General features: G+C 29.4%; 1 protein-coding gene across 5 annotated transcripts; it reads right to left on the minus strand.

Annotated features, from left to right (window-relative positions):
• Positions 1-165: 165 nt before the first annotated feature.
• Positions 166-18,199, minus strand: LOC119600448 (lysophospholipid acyltransferase 1). 5 transcript variants are annotated; one of them, XM_037950657.1, is made up of 9 exons: positions 17,947-18,156; positions 17,185-17,462; positions 5,987-6,210; positions 5,600-5,768; positions 4,927-5,097; positions 4,455-4,802; positions 4,189-4,389; positions 3,975-4,106; positions 166-3,850 (listed from the first exon to the last, which is right to left on the minus strand). In XM_037950657.1, the coding sequence occupies exons 2-9, from the start codon at positions 17,275-17,277 to the stop codon at positions 3,149-3,151; spliced, it is 2,040 nt and encodes a 679-aa protein (XP_037806585.1). In that variant the 5' UTR covers positions 17,278-17,462; positions 17,947-18,156; the 3' UTR covers positions 166-3,148. The 5 variants fall into 5 exon arrangements, with proteins under 5 accessions (XP_037806585.1, XP_037806583.1, XP_037806587.1 ...); XM_037950655.1 differs by having other exon boundaries at positions 2,617-3,850; positions 17,185-17,442; positions 17,947-18,199; XM_037950659.1 differs by having other exon boundaries at positions 3,149-3,850; positions 17,185-17,437; positions 18,053-18,170.
• Between the last annotated feature and the right edge of the window lie 1,823 nt (positions 18,200-20,022).

A 20,022-nucleotide genomic window follows, 5' to 3' on the forward strand; every position in this document is an offset into this window, starting at 1 on the left:
TAACATATTCTATAATGCAAGTTTTAGTTGATACTTATAGTGATGTTCTTTCTGTACTGGATTTAGTATACCAATAAGTTTATTATTATTAATTTAATTATAAAATATGAGATATATTCAACTTTTAACAGGAATCCCAAAAGAAAAAGAAAACATTTAAAGTGAGTAACTTAAATATATTTTTAATTAATTATACATATGTATTGTATTTTAAACATTTCGATACAATGGATTTGGTGGGTATTAATGTTTTAATTCTTTTCAAGGGGATTTTTGTTGAGGTAAGAAAACATAGGGAAAATTATTCTCAGTTATTTTGTTAAAAAAAAATATTTTGGAAGACCTAAAATATTAAATAGAAAAACTTTAATTTTGAACAAATTTATTATATACACAATAAAAAATCATAGTTTTTAGAATAAAAATATTTCCCTTGTTATCTAATAATAATAATAAATATGCAATGAAAAATAACATTTTATAGTAGGTTTTGTGATTAGGAGAGTGTTGCTTTTTTTTCAAATAGGGAGGTGCAATTATTCATATTATAGAGGTAAAAAGCTCAATTATATAAATAACTTTCGTTTGCGATTAATTATTTAGCGGATATTGTATTAAGTCAATAATTTTTTTCTTATATCTTTATAATAATATAAAGATATAATTTTAAACTGAAAAAGTGCCTAAGGTGGGACCGACTTTACATTTTAATTATGACTTAAAGGATTTTTTTTGTAAAACATCTTTAAATAATTAATCGTCCAAAAACAATTGTTTAAATTTCAATAACAAATTAGTAAAATTAGGAAATAATAATTAACAGTGTTTTTTGTTTGTGTTTTTATATGCACACATACATGGAAAAATAAGGATATAACATTTTGTTTTTGATTTATTTTTATAAAAATATATAAGTTTGTTTAATTTCTTATTTACAATAAAATCTAACTATATTTAAGTATGTTTGTTTGTTTTTTGTTGTTGTTGTTGTATATATGAAAAGTGTTATTGTTGTTTTGTCTGTAGCGTTGTGTGTTTAATTAGTTCATTCCATAGGGGAAAACATCTTTAATCTTTCGATAATTTTTCCAAAAATCTTCTCTAAATAGGACCAAATTGTAAAATTATAAAAGGAATATACAAGATCCTATTAGATGTTTTTTGGAATAAACTTATGGCTCAATTATTGATAGCAATCGAACCTCGGTTGAGTTGTCATTCTGTCAAAATTAATACAGATGACACAATATCAATAAATTTTTTGGCAACTAACGAAATTTGCGTTCATAACACCAAGATTTATGTCAGTTGCTTTGAGCGCTGACAATTCAACTGAAGTTTGATTGCTATTCATAATCGATCCAATAAATTGTTTTAATAAATCTTGTTTAAAAATATTGCACTTTAAAATACTGTATGGAAAGAAAAATCATTGAACATTTAGAGAGGGAAGTATTTCTGTGGAACTTTATATTTATTGTTTAAAATTTGTTATTGTTTCGGCACATATGTATGTGTATTCTACTTGCGATATGTATCACCCATAAACTATGACTTTATTTAGACAGAAATTGACCACAAGTTAGCTGATTCATATAATACTTGGGATATATATTGCACAGAGCCGTCAGTTAGTTAAAAACAAAAAAAATGGCTGAGATTTTTTATAATTAAAAACTTTTTTCTTAAAAACTCAAAAAATGTGATGAAAATTTTAACTAAACTTTTTATATCAAAATATGGTAACACCGTTTATAGAATTTTTTGTTTAATATTTTAAAATCTTTAAAAATGTTACAAATAATCAGTTAAATAAATTAAAAAAAGTTTTAAAATCTTTAGTGTTTCTTTTTTTATTCAAATAAATTATTACACAACTATGCTTTTAAAAAACTACTTAATTTAAAACAGATTTCTAACAAAAGAGTTCTCTAAACTTTTTTAAAAACTGTATTTAATTTGAAATTAACATTACAAAAAGAGAAAATTATAAAACTTTTAGCCATATTCGATTTTCATTTTATATGAATTTAAAATTATCTCGAAAATGAGATTCAATTTAAGCAGACAAATTGTTTTTAGAAAAAAATTTTGTTAGCCAGCTGTTTTAAATCTTTAAATAGTTGGGGTTTTTGCTTAAATTAGTTTACAATTTGAATATTTTTCTATTTTATTAATTATATCAATATCAATTCATTTCACTTAAAAACAAGTCAGTTACAATTAAAAAAACAAACATACAAAAACACCTAAATAAAGTGTTAATTTAATTTTGATTAATTTTACATAATTTATTATTTTTGGTTTCAAAAAGTCCATTTTGTATAAAATTGTATGAAAAAAAGTAGCGAAAAACAAATTGTTTACATATTTTCTTCTTAAAAACATTTTTGGAAGATATAAAGTTAGGAGGACTTTTTATTTGATTGTTGCTATATAAAAAAAAATAGGAACGATAGTAAAGTGTAAAATTTTTTTTCTTGTAAAAATTTAATGCTTTTTGGAAGGACTTTTGTCAATCTTGTTGTGTGTGCGTTTGTTAGATTTTTTTCTTAAATTTTTGTGTCACTGAGTGTGTTTTGTTATAAATTTTGTATGTGTGCGTGCGTGCTTTGGAACAAAAAAAAAAAAAATGTTGTAGTTGTGCTTAATTTTTGTTAATATAGTGCCTTAATAATGGTTATTAAAAAAGCGTAGGAGTTGATGTTATAACAAACAATAAAATGATCGTGATAAATGATAAAGTGCTGATGATGATTTTGTTACATTTCATTCATTCATTACATAAAATAATATGGATGGTAAAGGTGGAGGTTTACTTTTTGTTTTTGTAATAATAATTATTATTATTCCATTTGTTTAGTATGGGGTCAAGTTGATCTTCTTTTTATCTGCTTTAAATTTAAATTGTTCTTGTTGTTGTTGTTTTACATACTATAAAATTGTATTAAATTTATGTTGTTATCCAACATTTGTTCAAACGGTTGTCATTATTATCCGTAATCATCAGAGTGATTAACAAATAACAATTGGAGTTGGAGCATTTAGAAAAACAAAGAAAATCCATGCTATTCTTATAAATAAACTTTATTATTACGACGTGTAATAGTTGTAGTAGTAGTAGTTGGATTGCTGTTGCCTATAGTTGCTATTTTGCATGACCGTTGCTTAAAACAGCTGGCAAAACGTTGGCTTGCTGGACGACAGCATTAATCACTTCGATTTCTTTCTTAAGAAATGCAGCACTCTCGTCTGCGGATGGCTTGCCGGTGGCACCAGCTACTACATCACTAACGGTTGTAGCCAAAGAGGTACGTTTGCGTAAACCGTTGGGTATTTCGCGCATTAAATCATTTTTAAATTCCACAATACCCGTAACGGTTTCCGTCACAGTCTTATCAATGAACTCCTCAATGTTCTTAGTTTCAGCTTCGATTTTCTCCATGATCTTGCTAGACAATTGATCCATTTCGCACTGATCGTGGGGCACACTTACGGCATCCCGTCCGGGATTTACAAGAGGTAATTTAGGTGGTGCGGGAGACGTATGCCTTTGTTCGGCCTCGGGTAATACATTTGTATTTGTAGTTGAGTAGGATGTGTTTACATTTACAGCTGCCTTAATAGCTGTTTTATCGTTTGCGGACTTTTTAACCTCATCGCCATCATCCTTTTTCAAATTATTAGAAATGAGAGGCTTTTCCTGTTCATCACCCAGTGATGTTTTGGAAGATGATTGTGGTGGGTGTGGACGTCTTTCGCCGCGTATAAATTTGGGTAAAACAAAAATGGTAATGAGTGCAACAATGTGAAGGCACAAATAAAATTTCAGGTACAATCTAATGCTGCCCTGTAAGGATTAGAAAAAGTTTTTAAAACAAACATTTTAATTTACGACTTGAGATATTTGTACTTGTTGCTACAACCAGAGTATTAAAAACCTTTAATGTATATTTAGTTTTCGGTCAACTTACCATGAATTCAAGCAGAACAAATGGGAATGTAGCGTAACCCATAACAACACGAGTTGTCAGGCATGTCAAAATGTCATAAAGCATACGTGTCATGCGTGTTTGTTGGAAACGATGACGGAACATACGGCGAGCCTAAAAGTCGCGAAAAGAAAATAGCAAAAAACCAATGACATTATGCATGAATATAAGTAAAATTAAAGTAAACCCCACTTACCATACGAGCTGAGGTTACCATTAGAGCTCCAGTGGCAAATGTTAAATAGTAACCAGGATAAAAACCATGCCAGACAGCACTTAAAGCAAAAGTTAAAATAGTGCCATATTTCTTGGGGACACGTTCATAAACGATGGTACGTAACCAACGATTTGTGCCACAATTCCAATTGTTAATGGCATCACGCATATTTGTAGCAAACTGAAGACAAATTACAATTTAATTGTTATTACTATAAGAAGAGTTAATTGAATAATTGCACTTACTTCAAAACCTAAAACATTAATATTAGAAATGAGATCCCAGTTGGCATTGCCATCCTTATCGTAACCCGTAAACCCTAAGCCTGAATTATTGCATATGGCATCGGCCAATAACCAGGCATGATAATACTTAAAACGTGTGCAGGTGGTAGCCATCATGGCATACCATATTTTATACGCAATGCTGGTGTTCTCAATAAAGTCGTCGTCTTTCATATTCTTTATGGGATACATTTTAACGAATTTCATAAAGATAAAGGCGCATATAAAGCTGCCGATAACTTTTTTCACCACCGTTTTCACCGGTGAAGGTTCTAGCACCAATTGTGATTTGCCATTGTCCACGCTTCCCTAGAATGTTTAGGAATATACAAACATATATTAAAAAATAACATGATGAAAATGACGTTCAATTACATTCAGTCAAACACTATTGCATCATTAATTTGATGATAAGAATGATGCTTGAACTTACATTTGTATTTGTGGGTTTAAGTAGATTACAACCCTCAACAAAATCAATATAATCTTTGTAGAATACCAATGGACCAGCCATTAAACCTTGAAAATGTAAGGCGTATGAAAAGTATTCTAAAGCTGAGGGTAGTTTACTAACAGCATGATATTGTTGGGCCTTAGTAAGATCCTAAAACAATAAAATATTGAGTTTTAGATTAACTGGTCAATACTAAAGGTTTACACGTCAATGGTTTCTCCTCTTGCAAAAGTGCAAAATTTTCCACTACCTTTAACCTAGTGCATAAATTTTGAGCGAAATTTTGAACAAAAGTTTTTAAATGCTCTAAATACTCATAGTATTATGTTTAGTATTATGCTCCCTGTCATCGCCTATGCACATAAAGTGTAGCTATCATTCGAATACGGGCACTTTCGTAAAATGATTCCAGCCTAATTAACTCTATGTCTAATTGAGGAAATTATCGGCAGGAACAATAATTAATCTTTCCTATATCTTAAAATTTTATTAATTTTTAATATTGTTCTACTCCCATGTGATTATTGTTGCAAAAAAAGGGCTCACGTCAACTAGAACAAGATTTTGCATTTTCACAATTTCGCAAGAGTAAAATCGGTGACGTGAATACCATTACTACTATGTTTTTTACACAATAATTATTTTAATTTACCTTTGTTTGTCTTACAAAACCATCATGTATGCTAAAGGCCAAACTAGTAACTTTTTGTGTTATTATCATAAGTGGACCAGTTATGTCCAAAGTATGTGAACCATCATCATATATTTGTCTTAACAAATGTATGGTTAGCAAATAAGCCATGGCCACGATCATAACGCCCCTAAAAATAAACAATTATTTATTTATTTTTTTCTTTATATAATACAAATGTTAGTGCTGCACTATCTGAGATTAGATTGACTAATTCATTCTATATCGGAGAAGTTTTTTTAAATCTTTTTATGACACATTGTTTAAATTGTTGAGATATAAAAAAAACACCTCTCAGATAAGAATTAAGCTTGTGTAATGAATGGATAACATAAATGTCACACTTACCTTTGTACAACTTTTGGACTTTGTGTGCGTATGACTACATAACATGCAGCTGGAAGACCGGCAATATGTATGGCTTGTGGTCCGAAGCAGAAATAACCAAAAACTAGACCAATACTTAAAGCCACTATATGACGCACTGATGAAGCTACCTTGGAAGGATGTAGCACTGAACGAAATAGTGATGCTAGGAAGATTGCGGATATTTGGCATATTATAAAATTTACCTAAGAAAATAGAAAAAAGAAGAAGAAAATTATTAATTCGAATCGACACCAAAGCCAAATATAATATTAAGAGCAGCTGAAATCTGACCAGATAATAACAGTAAACATGTATCGAATGTAACCGATTACTTTGATGCGAGTTTTGGGCGAAAAACGCCTGGAATATGCAACCAGACACTAAAGCTTAGTAAAAAGTAACATCTGTTTAAAATTATTTAGAAAAGGTTATTGGGAAACGTTCTCTTTAGAACAAGGTAATGATTTGATTCTGTTTGGCGTTAAAAGATGAGCACTTCTTTTGGAAGGGAATACATAGCCTCTACTATTTGAGTCCAAAAAATACGGCTGTACCTTCAAAACATATTAAGGACTTTTTATATTATAAACGTTTCCTAAGTAGTCCATTTACTAGTTAGTAATCTAGCTAGTAGACTAGTTAGCAGACTAGACCAAAATCTATTCGGCGGACAATACAATAGATAAAAAAAGCCGAAAAGTAATTTAATGCATTCAATCATATCATATTGAAGTTCTATAAACGAAATTTTTAGCCCCTAAATACCACTTTGCATGATATTCTCTAGAAAAACTCTGGAATTATATTCTCTATTTTACAAAATTGATTAGTAATAATAACATCAGGTGATTGAAAATATTCCGCTGACTCACGTTTAGTTTTTATATCAATCAGTATCACTTTATCGCAATATTTTTATTGTTTTAAAACCAAAAAAATCACCTTATTATGACTGTATGATAAAAAAGAAAAGTATTTATATTTCCAAAAAAAAATGTTTATGGGAATATTTTGCGCACAAAAAATGTACATATGTACATACATATATGTTGTCCTAAATTTATAGATTTAAAATGAATTTAATGACTTGATTAATAACATTTTTTTTGTTAATTATAAAAACACAAAATGATAAAGGTAATTTTCTTTTTCATTATTATTTCTTTTGTTTTAAATTTAATTCAACATTATTATCAACATCTCCTAGTAGTAGTTGACCTGTTATCAGTGAAAATGCGGTTGAGTGTGACACTATGAAAGTGCGACACAGTAGAATGTAGATTATTATTTTGTTTTTGTATAGCTTTTAAAGAATGTGGGGCTTTGTAGTTTTGCAAAAATTATTCTATTAAATCAGGCCACATACAAAATTTGCTTTATATATTAGACCGATTAATTTTGTGTGAAAATAACAAAAAACAACACAAAGTTAAAATTAACTTCCTTTGTTTAATGAGGATTTTTAAAATAATTTGAATCTAGTGATGTGAAGCAGTCGAAGAATTATCTTAAAGGACATGCAAATATTTTGTTTAACATTATATAACAAAATACAAGCTCCTAATTTTGCGCTTCAGTCTAATATAAGAAATTTAAAAATTGGCATAAACTTTTCAAATTTAAAATTTGATTTAGCAAATCAATTGGAAATTTACAAATTTGTTTAAATAAATATAATATTATTAATGCTTTGTGTGGAGGTTTTTTTCATATATAAAATTAGCGCATCAACAAAATCAGCGCATACAAATCGGTCGTTTAATTCCATAGTGATTCTAAGTCAAAAATGTTTATTTTTGTCTTAAATATTTTAAACATCTGTTTTCTATTGTTTAAATAGAAGAAAAGGAAAAAGGGAGGGAACAAAGCGGGCAGTAGGGGGAACGAGAAAATGGAACCCAAAAGAGCAGGGAAGAGAAAAGCGAAGCCGGTGACACAGCACCAGGGAGGGAGAAAGCACGCGAGAGACGAGGGAAGAGAGGAGCGAGCGAGCGAGAGAGCGAGCGAGCGAGCAGCGAGCGAGGAGCGAGCGAGCGAGCGAGCGAGCGAGCGAGCGAGCGAGCGAGCGAGCGAGCGAGCGAGCGAGCGAGCGAGCGAGCGAGCGAGCGAGCGAGCGAGCGAGCGAGCGAGCGAGCGAGCGAGCGAGAGAGCGAGCGACGAGCGAGAGAGCGAGCGAGCGAGCGAGCGAGCGAGAGCGAGCGAGCGAGCGAGAGAGCGAGCGAGCGAGCGAGCGAGCGAGCGAGCGAGCGAGCGAGCGAGCGAGCGAGCGAGCGAGCGAGCGAGCGAGCGAGCGAGCAGCGAGCGAGGAGCGAGCGAGCGAGCGAGCGAGCGAGAACGAGCAGCGAGCGAGCGAGCGAGCGAGCGAGCGAGCGAGCGAGCGAGCGAGCGAGCGAGCGAGCGAGCGAGCGAGCGACGAGCGAGGAGAGCGAGCGAGCGAGCGAGCGAGCGAGCGAGCGAGCGAGCGAGCGAGCGAGCGAGCGAGCGAGCGAGCGAGCGAGCGAGCGAGCGAGCTAGCGAGCGAGCGAGAGCGACTAGCGAGCGCGCGAGCGAGCGAGCGAGCGAGCGAGCGAGCGAGCTAGCGAGCGAGCGAGCGAGCGAGCTAGCGAGCGAGGGCGGGCGGGCGAGCGAGCGAGCGAGCGAGCGAGCGAGCGAGCGAGAGAGCGAGCGAGCGAGCGAGGAGCGAGCGAGCGAGAGAGCGAGCGAGCGAGCGAGCGAGAGAGCGAGCGAGCGAGCGGAGAGCGAGCGAGCGAGCGAGCGAGCGAGCGAGAGAGCGAGCGAGCGAGCGAGCGAGCGAGAGGGCGAGCGAGCGAGCGAGCGAGCGAGCGAGCGAGCGAGCGAGCGAGAGAGCGAGCGAGCGAGCAGAGCGAGCGAGCGAGCGAGCGAGAGAACGAGCGAGCGAGCGAGCGAGCGAGCGAGCGAGCGAGCGAGCGAGCGAGCGAGCGAGCGAGCGAGCGAGCGAGCGAGCGAGCGAGCGAGCGAGCGAGCAGGAGCGAGCGAGCGAGCGAGCTATCTATATATCTATCGATCTATATATCTATCTATCTATCTATCTATCTATCTATCTATCGATCTATCTATCTGATCTATCTATATCTATCTATCTATCTATTTACTATCTATCTAATCTATCTATCTATCAGCTATCTATCTATCTATCTATCTATCTATCTATCTATTATCTATTCTATCTATCTATCTATCTATCTATCTTCTATCTATCTATCTATCTATCGATCTATCTATCTATCTATCTATCATTATCTATCTATGCTATCTAGCTATCTATCTATCTATCTATCTATCTATCTATCTATCTATCTATCTATCTATCTATCTATCTATCTATCTATCTATATGTAGCAGTAACAGTGACTAGTACAGTTTTTGTAAGAAATCTACTTTCTATGCTTACCCAGAGTAATAACAGTTTTATCAAAATTCTTTAACTACGACCAATGTTTTCTAACATTTATGTCAAGAGACTGAAACTTCAAGTTATTTCACTATCACAGTAAATGAGCATTATGTACGTATATGTACGTATAAAATATTTTTTCTATATACAGTATGCGGGGACACTTGTTGTTTACTTTTCTATAGATTTGGGTTGGTGGTTGGTTGGTTGTTTTGTTAATTTGTTTGTTTACTTGGAATATTTATTCATCCATCAGAGACATAAATAGTACGTGCATACGTACATACATACATATATTTTATACACATAAGTGAATTAATAAAAATGATTTCTAAATTCTCTCAACTTATTATTTAACGAGACCATTGTTTTTGCAATCTAATGTATATATACATATGTATGTACAATAGTAATAATGATATTCAAATTTTATATTTTTTATTTAATCATAGATTTAGGTTATATTTCTGCGAGTATTAATATGATAACTAAGTATGTCAAATGTCTTATTTTAAACTCAGAGAGTTTCAAATACCTAAAAATACTTTACCGATCTAAAACGTGTATGTACATATTAAAAATATTGAGAATATAAACCTTTTTCAAAATATCTTTCAATTAAATTCTTAATATTTTGCAAATAATCAACATTTTAAATTCACTAATCTGTCATTATCTGTAAAATATAATATGGCGTCTATTAGTCTAAACAAGTATAATCTAATTTTAATTGCAAATAAATAAATAATACTTAAGTTTCACAATCTGATTTATGATTTCATAAAAATTTGATCTTTATGTTCACTTATCACGTTTTATATGCAAAATGATACACGTGATTGTAACCATGTAATCATTTTAAATTGAAAAGTAAAACTGGTATATTTAATTGCCGGCATATTTTTACGTGCATTAATTTACATTTAATAATAACAACAACACTAGGTCACTGTAGGAATAAAATTTTTATTTTTTTTTTGCAATAACACACATTTTGCATGAAATGCAATGGAACTTATCTTCTACTTAATATCGACTGCAAACTTATACCTCTTAACATGGACCCTTTTTAAGATTATACTTCTAAAAAATGTTAAAAATAGTTATTTATTAAGTTTTGATTTTGAATAAAATTGTTATACAATTGTAAACTAGGGTAAATTTTTATTGAAAGACATTTAATTGTTTGAAAAGTTATTATTATTATTTTTGAGTTCAACGTTTAGTAAATATAGATAAAAATAGTTGTACTATAAACGTGTATATAGCATGATAATAGCATGTGCACTGTGGTTTAAAACAAAAATGTATGGAAACAAATTTTAAGAAATTGAAAATGTTTTCTTATTTTATAACTTTAAGCCATTACAACGAGTTTTACTTCTTTTTTAAATAAATGTCTCTTGGAAATCTTGTTGTATTTTTTTAGTAGAAATTTGTAACCGTCTATGGCCTTATAAAGGCTTGGTCATGGTAATAAAATAAATAATATAAATATATATTACACAACAACAAAATTATAACCCAGAGACCAAAGATAACTTTTCTAAAGTATTGATTCTGGCATCATATCTAGTTTTTGAGATATCGTGCCCTAAAATTGAAAAATTCCCGTTTTGAGCCGTTTATTGATAAAATCTGATAAATCCTCTCAAAGTCCTGATTTTCTATTTAAAACTAAAGGTTTAACCTTTGGCATATGTATATTCATCCTTCTTCGAGATATCAAAACTTGTGACAAACTTAGACCCCTCAATTTGTCACAAATATGTATGTAAATCTTATGTTTGCGGAGATATAGCCGTATAATAAGGGCAAACTATTTTTTGGGATTCAAAGTTCTTTCAAGCTTTAAGTTAAGCAATTATCTTTACAATCGCACAGTGCAATGTTAGTTCATAACCATTTAAAAATGTTCAACAATCAATTTAAAATTTTATTGATATTTACTCGATTTGATATTTAATTTTACTTCACTGCAATAATAATTGAGATGTTTACATCATTAAAAAAAGATGTTTGTATTATAAACTAAACGAACAAAGTATATAGGTCTATGTTTTCATATAAGTATGGAAAGATGTACTTATATTCATTCTTACAAATAAGACTAATTTTAAAAGCGAATTATTACAGCAAGGTGAAAACAACATTTCTCCTATAACTCTCAAAATATCATTCAGATTTCATATGTTAAAAATATCAAATCATTTGAATTCGTCGTTTTCTTTTTAAAAGATCTTATTTCATAAAACATATTTTAAGAAAGTAATAAAATAAAAGCTAAATTCTTTTCTTAAATGTGAAATTTAAAACATTTAAATGACTACATTCTTTTTATTTTAGACCTATAAAACCTGTAAAGTTTGTATTATAATGAAATCCTAAATAAATCGCTTTAAACTGTGATAATTTAATAATTCTATAGTACTTAAAATATTTGAAAAGATTAATATTAACGGGTATAGTTAGTTATTAGCAAACAACTTATCTTGCAATCATAAACAAATCAGAATTAAATTATCGTACATTTCTGATCTTTATTAGTTAATAAAAATTCAAGTTTAAACAAAAATTTCTCTTATTATATTTGTGAATTTTTTTTTTTTTCAAGGTCAGACAACTTTTGTTTATAAACAAAACAGTTAGTATATATTTCAAATGTCAAAAAAAAAGTAAAACAAAAACCGTTATCAATAATTGTATGCCATAGAAGAGAGGGTGACGATAAAAAAATTCACATTAATAACGGATTTAAAGTTTTATTCGTTCACAAAAATAAAACTTTTAATTTCATCATAGTATTTTACTATTATAGTCTATACATTATAGAGAAGCGACGAATGATTAATGAATCATATTTTGAAAAAAAAGCGAAAAAAAGATGCAAATTTATTATAAACAATAATAATACACAGTAGAAACTGTTTATGCAAAATAAAATAAATTAATAATAAATAAAAATAAACAAATATGACGTATGCATCAGTAGCAGCATATTAAAACGTGAAGAACAAGAAAATTAATGTAAATAGAAGCATTAAAAGCAAAACAAAACTCGAAACTACTAATCGACATGACAATTAAATTAACGGGTTTTATTATTCTTCACATTTCTCATCGATATATACATACATATTAGCTTGAACATCTGGCATTTTAAGATAAAATTAATAATAAGATACCTATGCAGGTTCATTATTTAGTTTATTTTTAATTAGTTTTAATTAAAAAAGAGTTTAATCGGTTGTCGAAGCACCTTATATGCCCAAAATTTACTAATTTTCCTTCAAAGTATATATTTTTCAATAAAATGTTTATTCTGTGAAACATTGTTGTGATTCCAAAGTACTTTTAAGGAGTTTTCAATGAACCCTAACTTTAACACCAGTTATTGATTATTGAAACCTTATATGTACAATCTTTAGATAAAAAGTTTATCGTTACAATACGATTCAAATAAGGTGGAAACAGTCCTAAACAGTGTTCTGCAGGCTAATCTATTTGCCATTATAAGAACTGCTTATTGTCTTAGGTTCTACGGAGTATACGACGTTGATGGAACATAGTTCGAATATGTTAGGCAGCCATTTTCTACACGATTTAACGGATTTATCTGAGCTGAGTATCCAAAAGATAAACTTCTTTATTCGTGCAATTATCTGAGCTGAGTATCCAAAAGATAAACTTCTTTATTCGTGCAACAAACTGTTTTCGGTAGGATCAAGTAGTTTACAAAGGAATCAATATGATGAACCCAAGTTTGTCGCCAGTGATAAAACACATGGAAACCTGCTTACTAATTATTAGCTTAAGCTAACAACAAAAATCGCATTATTAGAACTAGTTCTGAGAGAGTTGAATACGAACACCGAATTTTGAGTTAAGACAATTTATTGAAAAATGTTCACTATGTACGTATGTATTTCAAAATTAAACTTTTAATGCAGTTTTTTTTTTTTAAAAAAAAGTATGTTTGTATATGAATCGCCATAAAATGAAATAAATTGCCAAAACAAACATGTTGGAAACGAAATAATAAAAATAAAATTACGCCTCAAATTAATGGTGGGCACAAAAGCACACAAAAAATAAACAAAAATAAAAAATATGTACACATTTTTTTAATGTTGCAATGTTATGATCAATACACCGGGTGATGTTGTATAGCGTGATCTAACACACATTTATGTTTTATGTATAAATTTTCCAGCAAACTGGCCGGACAAAGTTTATTGCTACAAAAAAAGTGTATAAATTTTTGTTGTTAAACAAAATGTATAATGTATACAGCAATATCTAATCACTGTGTAATTATCATTAGGGATCAGGTGATTTTTAATAATGTCACCTGAATGATAAAGGCGCTTTTTACTATTCTGTTTGTAATTAAAGGATCAAAATTTATTATTAATTTCAATAGAATCTCAAGATAGTATACTTTCAAAAATTAGCTCATTAAAATGATATTTAGTATGTATGTACTTTAATTATCGAGATAGTAAACATATTTTTTGACTTTATGTATATATAAGGTACTTATACGCCACCGGAAAAGTGGCATCCTGTTATATTGTCAAAAAGAAATCTTTTAACTATTGCCAAAAAGAACCATATAAGTTTGTGTATAAATGTCAATTAAAAATTAAATGTCATTTATGACACAATTTACATTTAGAAAAAACCAAATTTAGTGCTATTTTTATTTATTTTATTGCATTTCACTCTTTTTCTGCTCATCCTGCTGTACATGCACTGACTCAATGTTTATTCAAATTAGTTTATTTCATTGCTGCATTAACAGTGCAAGAAATCTAATTAGGTCAAGTTGTTTCATGATCATGAATAAAAAATATAAATAATTCGTAAAATTTAAGCATGAAGCAAAATTTTCTTTAATATAAACATAAAACTTTTAAACAAATAATTTAATTAATTTAAATTAATCTTTAAAAAAAAATAATATTAAAAGTTGTATCATGCTAGAGTTTTTTTCACTATAAACTAAATTATATATTTAAATATGGCATGATTTAATATATTTGTTGTACACACCACACATTAAATAAGTTTGAATATAAAACATTGTTAGTTTTTACATATCGCACAATGTTGTTGTTGCTTAATTGGTCGCGATCAATGCCAAAACTTAAAATTAAGAAAAAAATACTAAATGAAACATATAAACGCCAGCTGTCACGTGACGTAAATAACCAAACGATAGAAATTTAAGAAATGAACTTTCAAGGTCAATACAAAAACTGCATTCACGTTCATATTTTTATTTTATTGAAAATATACAAAATAGTTTATAAAAAAAAACAACACATCATCAAAATATTTAAAATAATAATATGTATTGACGAATAAGTGTTTGTAAAATTCATAATAGCTGAGCATGTTAAGTTGCTTAATACAACAAAAATTTACTCCAAATATGAATGAGTATTTCAGTAAACAGTTGCTTTATATGCCGATTTTTTTTTTTCAATTTGAACTGTAATTGTGGAACGTGTGTTTTGGGTTTAATAACTTTGAAGGTTTAATGTTCATCGAGAGCTTTAAATATATTAAATCTTATACATATTCATTTAATTATTTTAATTTTTTCTGACATTAAAAACTTCTTATAGCCCTTTATCTTAACTTCCGGTTATCGTTTTTTAGGATTATGGATTATACAAAATTTTCGAAAATTCGAACTTTCGAAAAGAAGTAAAGCTCGTAAACCTTATTTGAAGCAAGTTTTTTTTTACTTTTTCAAATTTCGAAACAAAATATTTTGAAAATAATTTAAAAAATTTCAAGAAGTTTGAAAAATTCTAATATAAATTCCGAATTTTGTTTTGTCTAAAATCAAATTTTTATTCAATGATCGAATTTTTAGTACAAAATCTGATTTTTGTATAAAATCCAATATTAAGTTAAAAATTTATATTTTTATTAAAATATCTAATTTGTATTCAATATAAATAAAAAAAATTCTATGGAATTTTTTAATTTTTACTAAATTGCATACATTTACTACAAAAATTTGAATATGTAAAGTGACTATACAATGACTGAGTAGTAATTTAGATATTTGTTATAATTTTAAACAAATTCAATATAATTTTGTATAAAATATACAATTATAAGCATAATAAATAAGTACCATTGACTAGACAAATAATGTAGATATTAAAAAACATACTCAGTTAAAGTACAGTCGTTTTTTAAATAATTTCTTTTTTTTAACAAAATTAAATATTCATCGTTTTTTAATTACGTTTTAATATGCTATAGATAAATAGCTACTTTTAATACAAAATAAAAGTTCAAATGATGTCATTTGAATTCTATAATTATTTATTTGTTGAAAAGTGAACCATTGTCTAAATTTTAATGAAAATTTACAAAACTTTTTAAAAAATATGATAAAATTTACTTTGTTTTTAAATGTAGAGTGGTAAATTACATTAAACTCTTTCTTTTGTTATCATTTTCTTTTCATACTTGACTATATATTTACATATGTATGTATGTAGTATACTTGTTTATTTTTATATATGTACATATTTTGTTTTCTTACTTTCGATTCTTTGTTTTGAATTTTGTTTTTTACATTTTCCATTGCTTTTGTCAACAGTGGCCCCAAACAGGATCTATTGATAAACTTTATGTCCATTAAATATGTCACTCAATTTTAAATTATTGAAATGTAAATGACATATTTCATGTTCCCTTTAGCATACAGTATGAAAATGTACAAAAGGACAATATAAACTTATTTAAAGTTTCATACACTTTTTAAACTTGTCGATCATTTCATGTACAAGTTGAAATTTAGACCCTTTATATGTTTAATTTACATACATATGTAGATACATACATACATATATTGCGATTTTATATCTGCTTAGAATAATTTACATCTTTAAAAATATAAATTTAGTAAATTTGTATTTGTTTGAAATTACACTAAACATACATATATTTTTAAAAAAATAATGAGTCATAAATTATTATAAACTATGAATGTTAAACAAATCTTACGTCATAATAATTTATTTTAAAGGTAACAACAAGAAGTCGACAATTTTATAAATTTGTATTTCAAATTTTATGTTTAATAACTTCGACAAAGTGTATTATTAATGGTTTTTTGTTTTTATTTTTGATGGTTTTACATAATATGTATGTAAATATGTAAGCATTTTTATTTTTACGTGATATTTTTGACAAGAACAGGTTTCATGTGGAATTTAGGAAGAAATTAAAACTAAAAGTTAATGAAAAATTAAGTTGAATTAGATCTAAATCTTAAATCAAGCGATTTTGATTTATAGGAATTTTTAGTAAAGATTAATAATAATTCAAACTTAAATTTTGAGTTATCCTATTTTTAATATAAACATTATGTAGTTTGATACTTGCACAACTGAGAACGCATTGGAGCAACAATTTTAATGCATGTATGTATGTATGTATGTATGTATATTTCTTGGAGTTATCAGTCCCAACTACTATTCTCTTAAAAAACAAACAATGAACATAAATTACAAATAAAGTTAAAAATATAAACAAGTTTATGTATACACACACAAGATTCTTTCTTTAACCTAATTGATGAATCCAACAACTTCTGCCTATTTCTTAGCTTAACGAAACCAGTGATTTCGTTCGATAGAAAACCGGCAACATTTCAAATCACTTTTTTTAGTTATTAATAAAATTGAGTAGCAATTCTGATATTTAATTAAAATTAATTGAAAGTACTTACCACATCAATTGATAGACCGGATAGATCTGCCAACCAGGTAAATGTACGGCTACCGCCATAGTTGTCGACCTCATTCAGTGGTGTTTCTAACATTTTTGTTTCGTTTTTCCTAGACTAAAATTTGTTTTTTTTTTTTATTTATTTATTCTTTTTGTTTACTTTTTTTTGTTATTTAATAACATGGAGTTGAGAAATTCATTTGTTTCAGGTCATTTGTGGGATGGTCGAATTTGGGGCGTGAGATTTTGAATTTCTAGACTGCAAAAACAAAAATTATACTTGAAGACAATTGCAAAAAACAAAAAAAAAAGAGAAATTTCTTTTTATTTTTCTTTAGGGGAGTTTTGGTATTAAAAACAAAACAATAACAAAATACAAAGCAAAAGAACAACAATATTATTGAACATCAACTGTCAGTTGTGGTGTTTTTATATACATTTGTACACATGTATAGTATATGTAGAAATGTATGTACATCTATATACAATTATATATATTTATGTACATACATCCATATGAACAATATTGAGTATGGAAGTTTGTTTGCATGTAATGTTTGCAAAAAAAAAAATGTCCTTCACTTGAAACACAAACAATTTTTTTCTTCTTTTAGACTTTTTCAGTTTAACTTTTTAATTAAAACTTTTCACTTCTTAGAACTTATTTTTCCGTGATTACCACACTCAATCATCAAACTCAAAAAAAAACTTGAGCCTCCATGAGCTAGCGAGCAAAATTATATTACAACAAAAATAGACTCACATTGGTTAAAAAAAGAATTATTAATTGCGTTTCATTTATATTTTCACAAATACCCGTCGATTTTTATTTGTTTTTATATATTTTCACGTTAGCTATTTATGTTTACTGTAATTTTGTTAATATTTTTATTTCTTTTGCTGTTCCAGATAAAAAATAAGAAGAAAATATATAAAACAAAAAATTCTAATGAATGAATTTTTTCACTCCTTTGTTTTATAATCAAAAGCAAAAAACTGAATTGACTGCTGTTCAGACCTACAAGAAGAAAACAAACAGGGGCATTTTTAGCAAACTTTTTTCAGAGTTGCATAAAAAGGTACTTTTTGTGTATACACGTGGAAAAGTACATAAAAAATACGTAAAACACGTAAACAAAGAGAAAACAATAACAAACTAATTGATTTATTTCTAAAATATTGAATTATTGATATAAAATGAAATATATTGACTGTGCACCAAAATAAACTATACCGATCGATAGGGAATCAGAAAATGAATGGATTCCAGTATTTCATTTCTGGGTACTTGCTAACGGATGCTGAGACGTAACAAGCTTTAAAAAATTTGCATATTTAAAAAAACTTTCTGTTTAAAAATTTTTAAATATTATTTAAGCATCAAGGAAAAAAATCAATATTGGTATCGATTCCTTACTCGATTCCCTATCAATCACTGTTTGCTGTTTTGGTGCACACATAATACAATTAAATTTTTGTAGTATAAAAAACCTTTTCCTCTTTTTCGTTAGATTTGTGAATTTGTCAAAGTTTGTTGCGTTACAGAATCCAATAGAAAGTATCCAGGAAAAAAATCAATATAGGGATCGATTCCCTATCGATCACTATTGGCTGTTTTTGTGCACACGGAATATTTAAAATTTTTTTATGCAAAAACTTTTTCGCATTTTTCATTAGATTTGAGAATTTGTCAAAGTTTGTTACATCACAGCATCCGATAGAAAGTACCCCAATATAGTAATCGATTCTTTAATCGATTCCCTATCTATTACTATTGGCTGTTTTGGTGCACACAGAGTATTTTCAAATTTTATAGTAAAACTTTTTTCTTTACTTTGTGAATTGTTCAAAGTTTGTTACGTTATAGCATCTCATAGAATGTACCCCGGAAAAAAATCAATACAGAAATCAATTCGTCCTTCGATTCTCTATCGATCACTATTTACTGTTTTGGTGCACACGGAATGTTTTAAAATTTTTTTGTATAAAAACTTTCAAAAAATTTCCAAATTTAACACGTTCTGCGTTTGTTACAAACTCAAAATGTATGTAAAATGCAGAAGATGATAAAAGAAGAATTTGCAAAAAATTGGCGCGAAAACATGCAACTGCGCGCAAAAAATTGCAGACTTTTTCCTTCAAACAGATTCTGTTTGATGTCCCTTTAAAATACATTTGTTTGACGACCTAGGAAAGTTTGGTTTGTCAAACAGCAAATGTATTTTTCGTATCTCGTGTTTGCTACAAACACAAAGTCTTTGAAGTAAAAGCAGCGACTCGAATTTTACGCGCCTAATTCGAGTCGAATTAGGCGCGTAAAAAACTGAATTGACTGCTGTTCACAGCCCTGCGTCGTCAAATGTTAACGGCGGCGGCTATAAATCGACTGTGAAGCCTGCTAAAATTTCAGCCAAGGCGAATTCACATAAGGTGGTGTTGTTCAATCAGCTGATATTTTTTAAGTGCGTACGCACCGCTGTCAAAGTTTATTATTGTTTACATTTTAATATTCAAAAATTTCCGTTAAAACAGGGAAAACTTCGTTAGTATTTTGAATTATTTATGTAAAAAATCTGAAATTAAACGAATACTTGCAAACTTGCTCATTTGCACAAATGGTTATCTGTGTTATTTAGAAGAGAAAATTTAGTTTAAAATTATCAGTTCAAATAGGCGATCAAATGTATCAGTGTTGTGGAAGTAAAATACCAAACAATTTGTGAATAATTCAATGTAAAATCGAAAATTCACAGATTGCACAGTTTGCGAGGTTTTTGAACGTTTATATGTTTTATTATTTTATTTAAATAAAACAATATTCTATATTATTACTCGTTTT

Source organism: Lucilia sericata, unplaced genomic scaffold (genome assembly GCF_015586225.1).
Source record: "Lucilia sericata isolate MDLA Ls3-8-SP2 unplaced genomic scaffold, ASM1558622v1 Contig000115F_arrow, whole genome shotgun sequence".
Lineage (NCBI taxonomy): Eukaryota > Metazoa > Arthropoda > Insecta > Diptera > Calliphoridae > Lucilia > Lucilia sericata.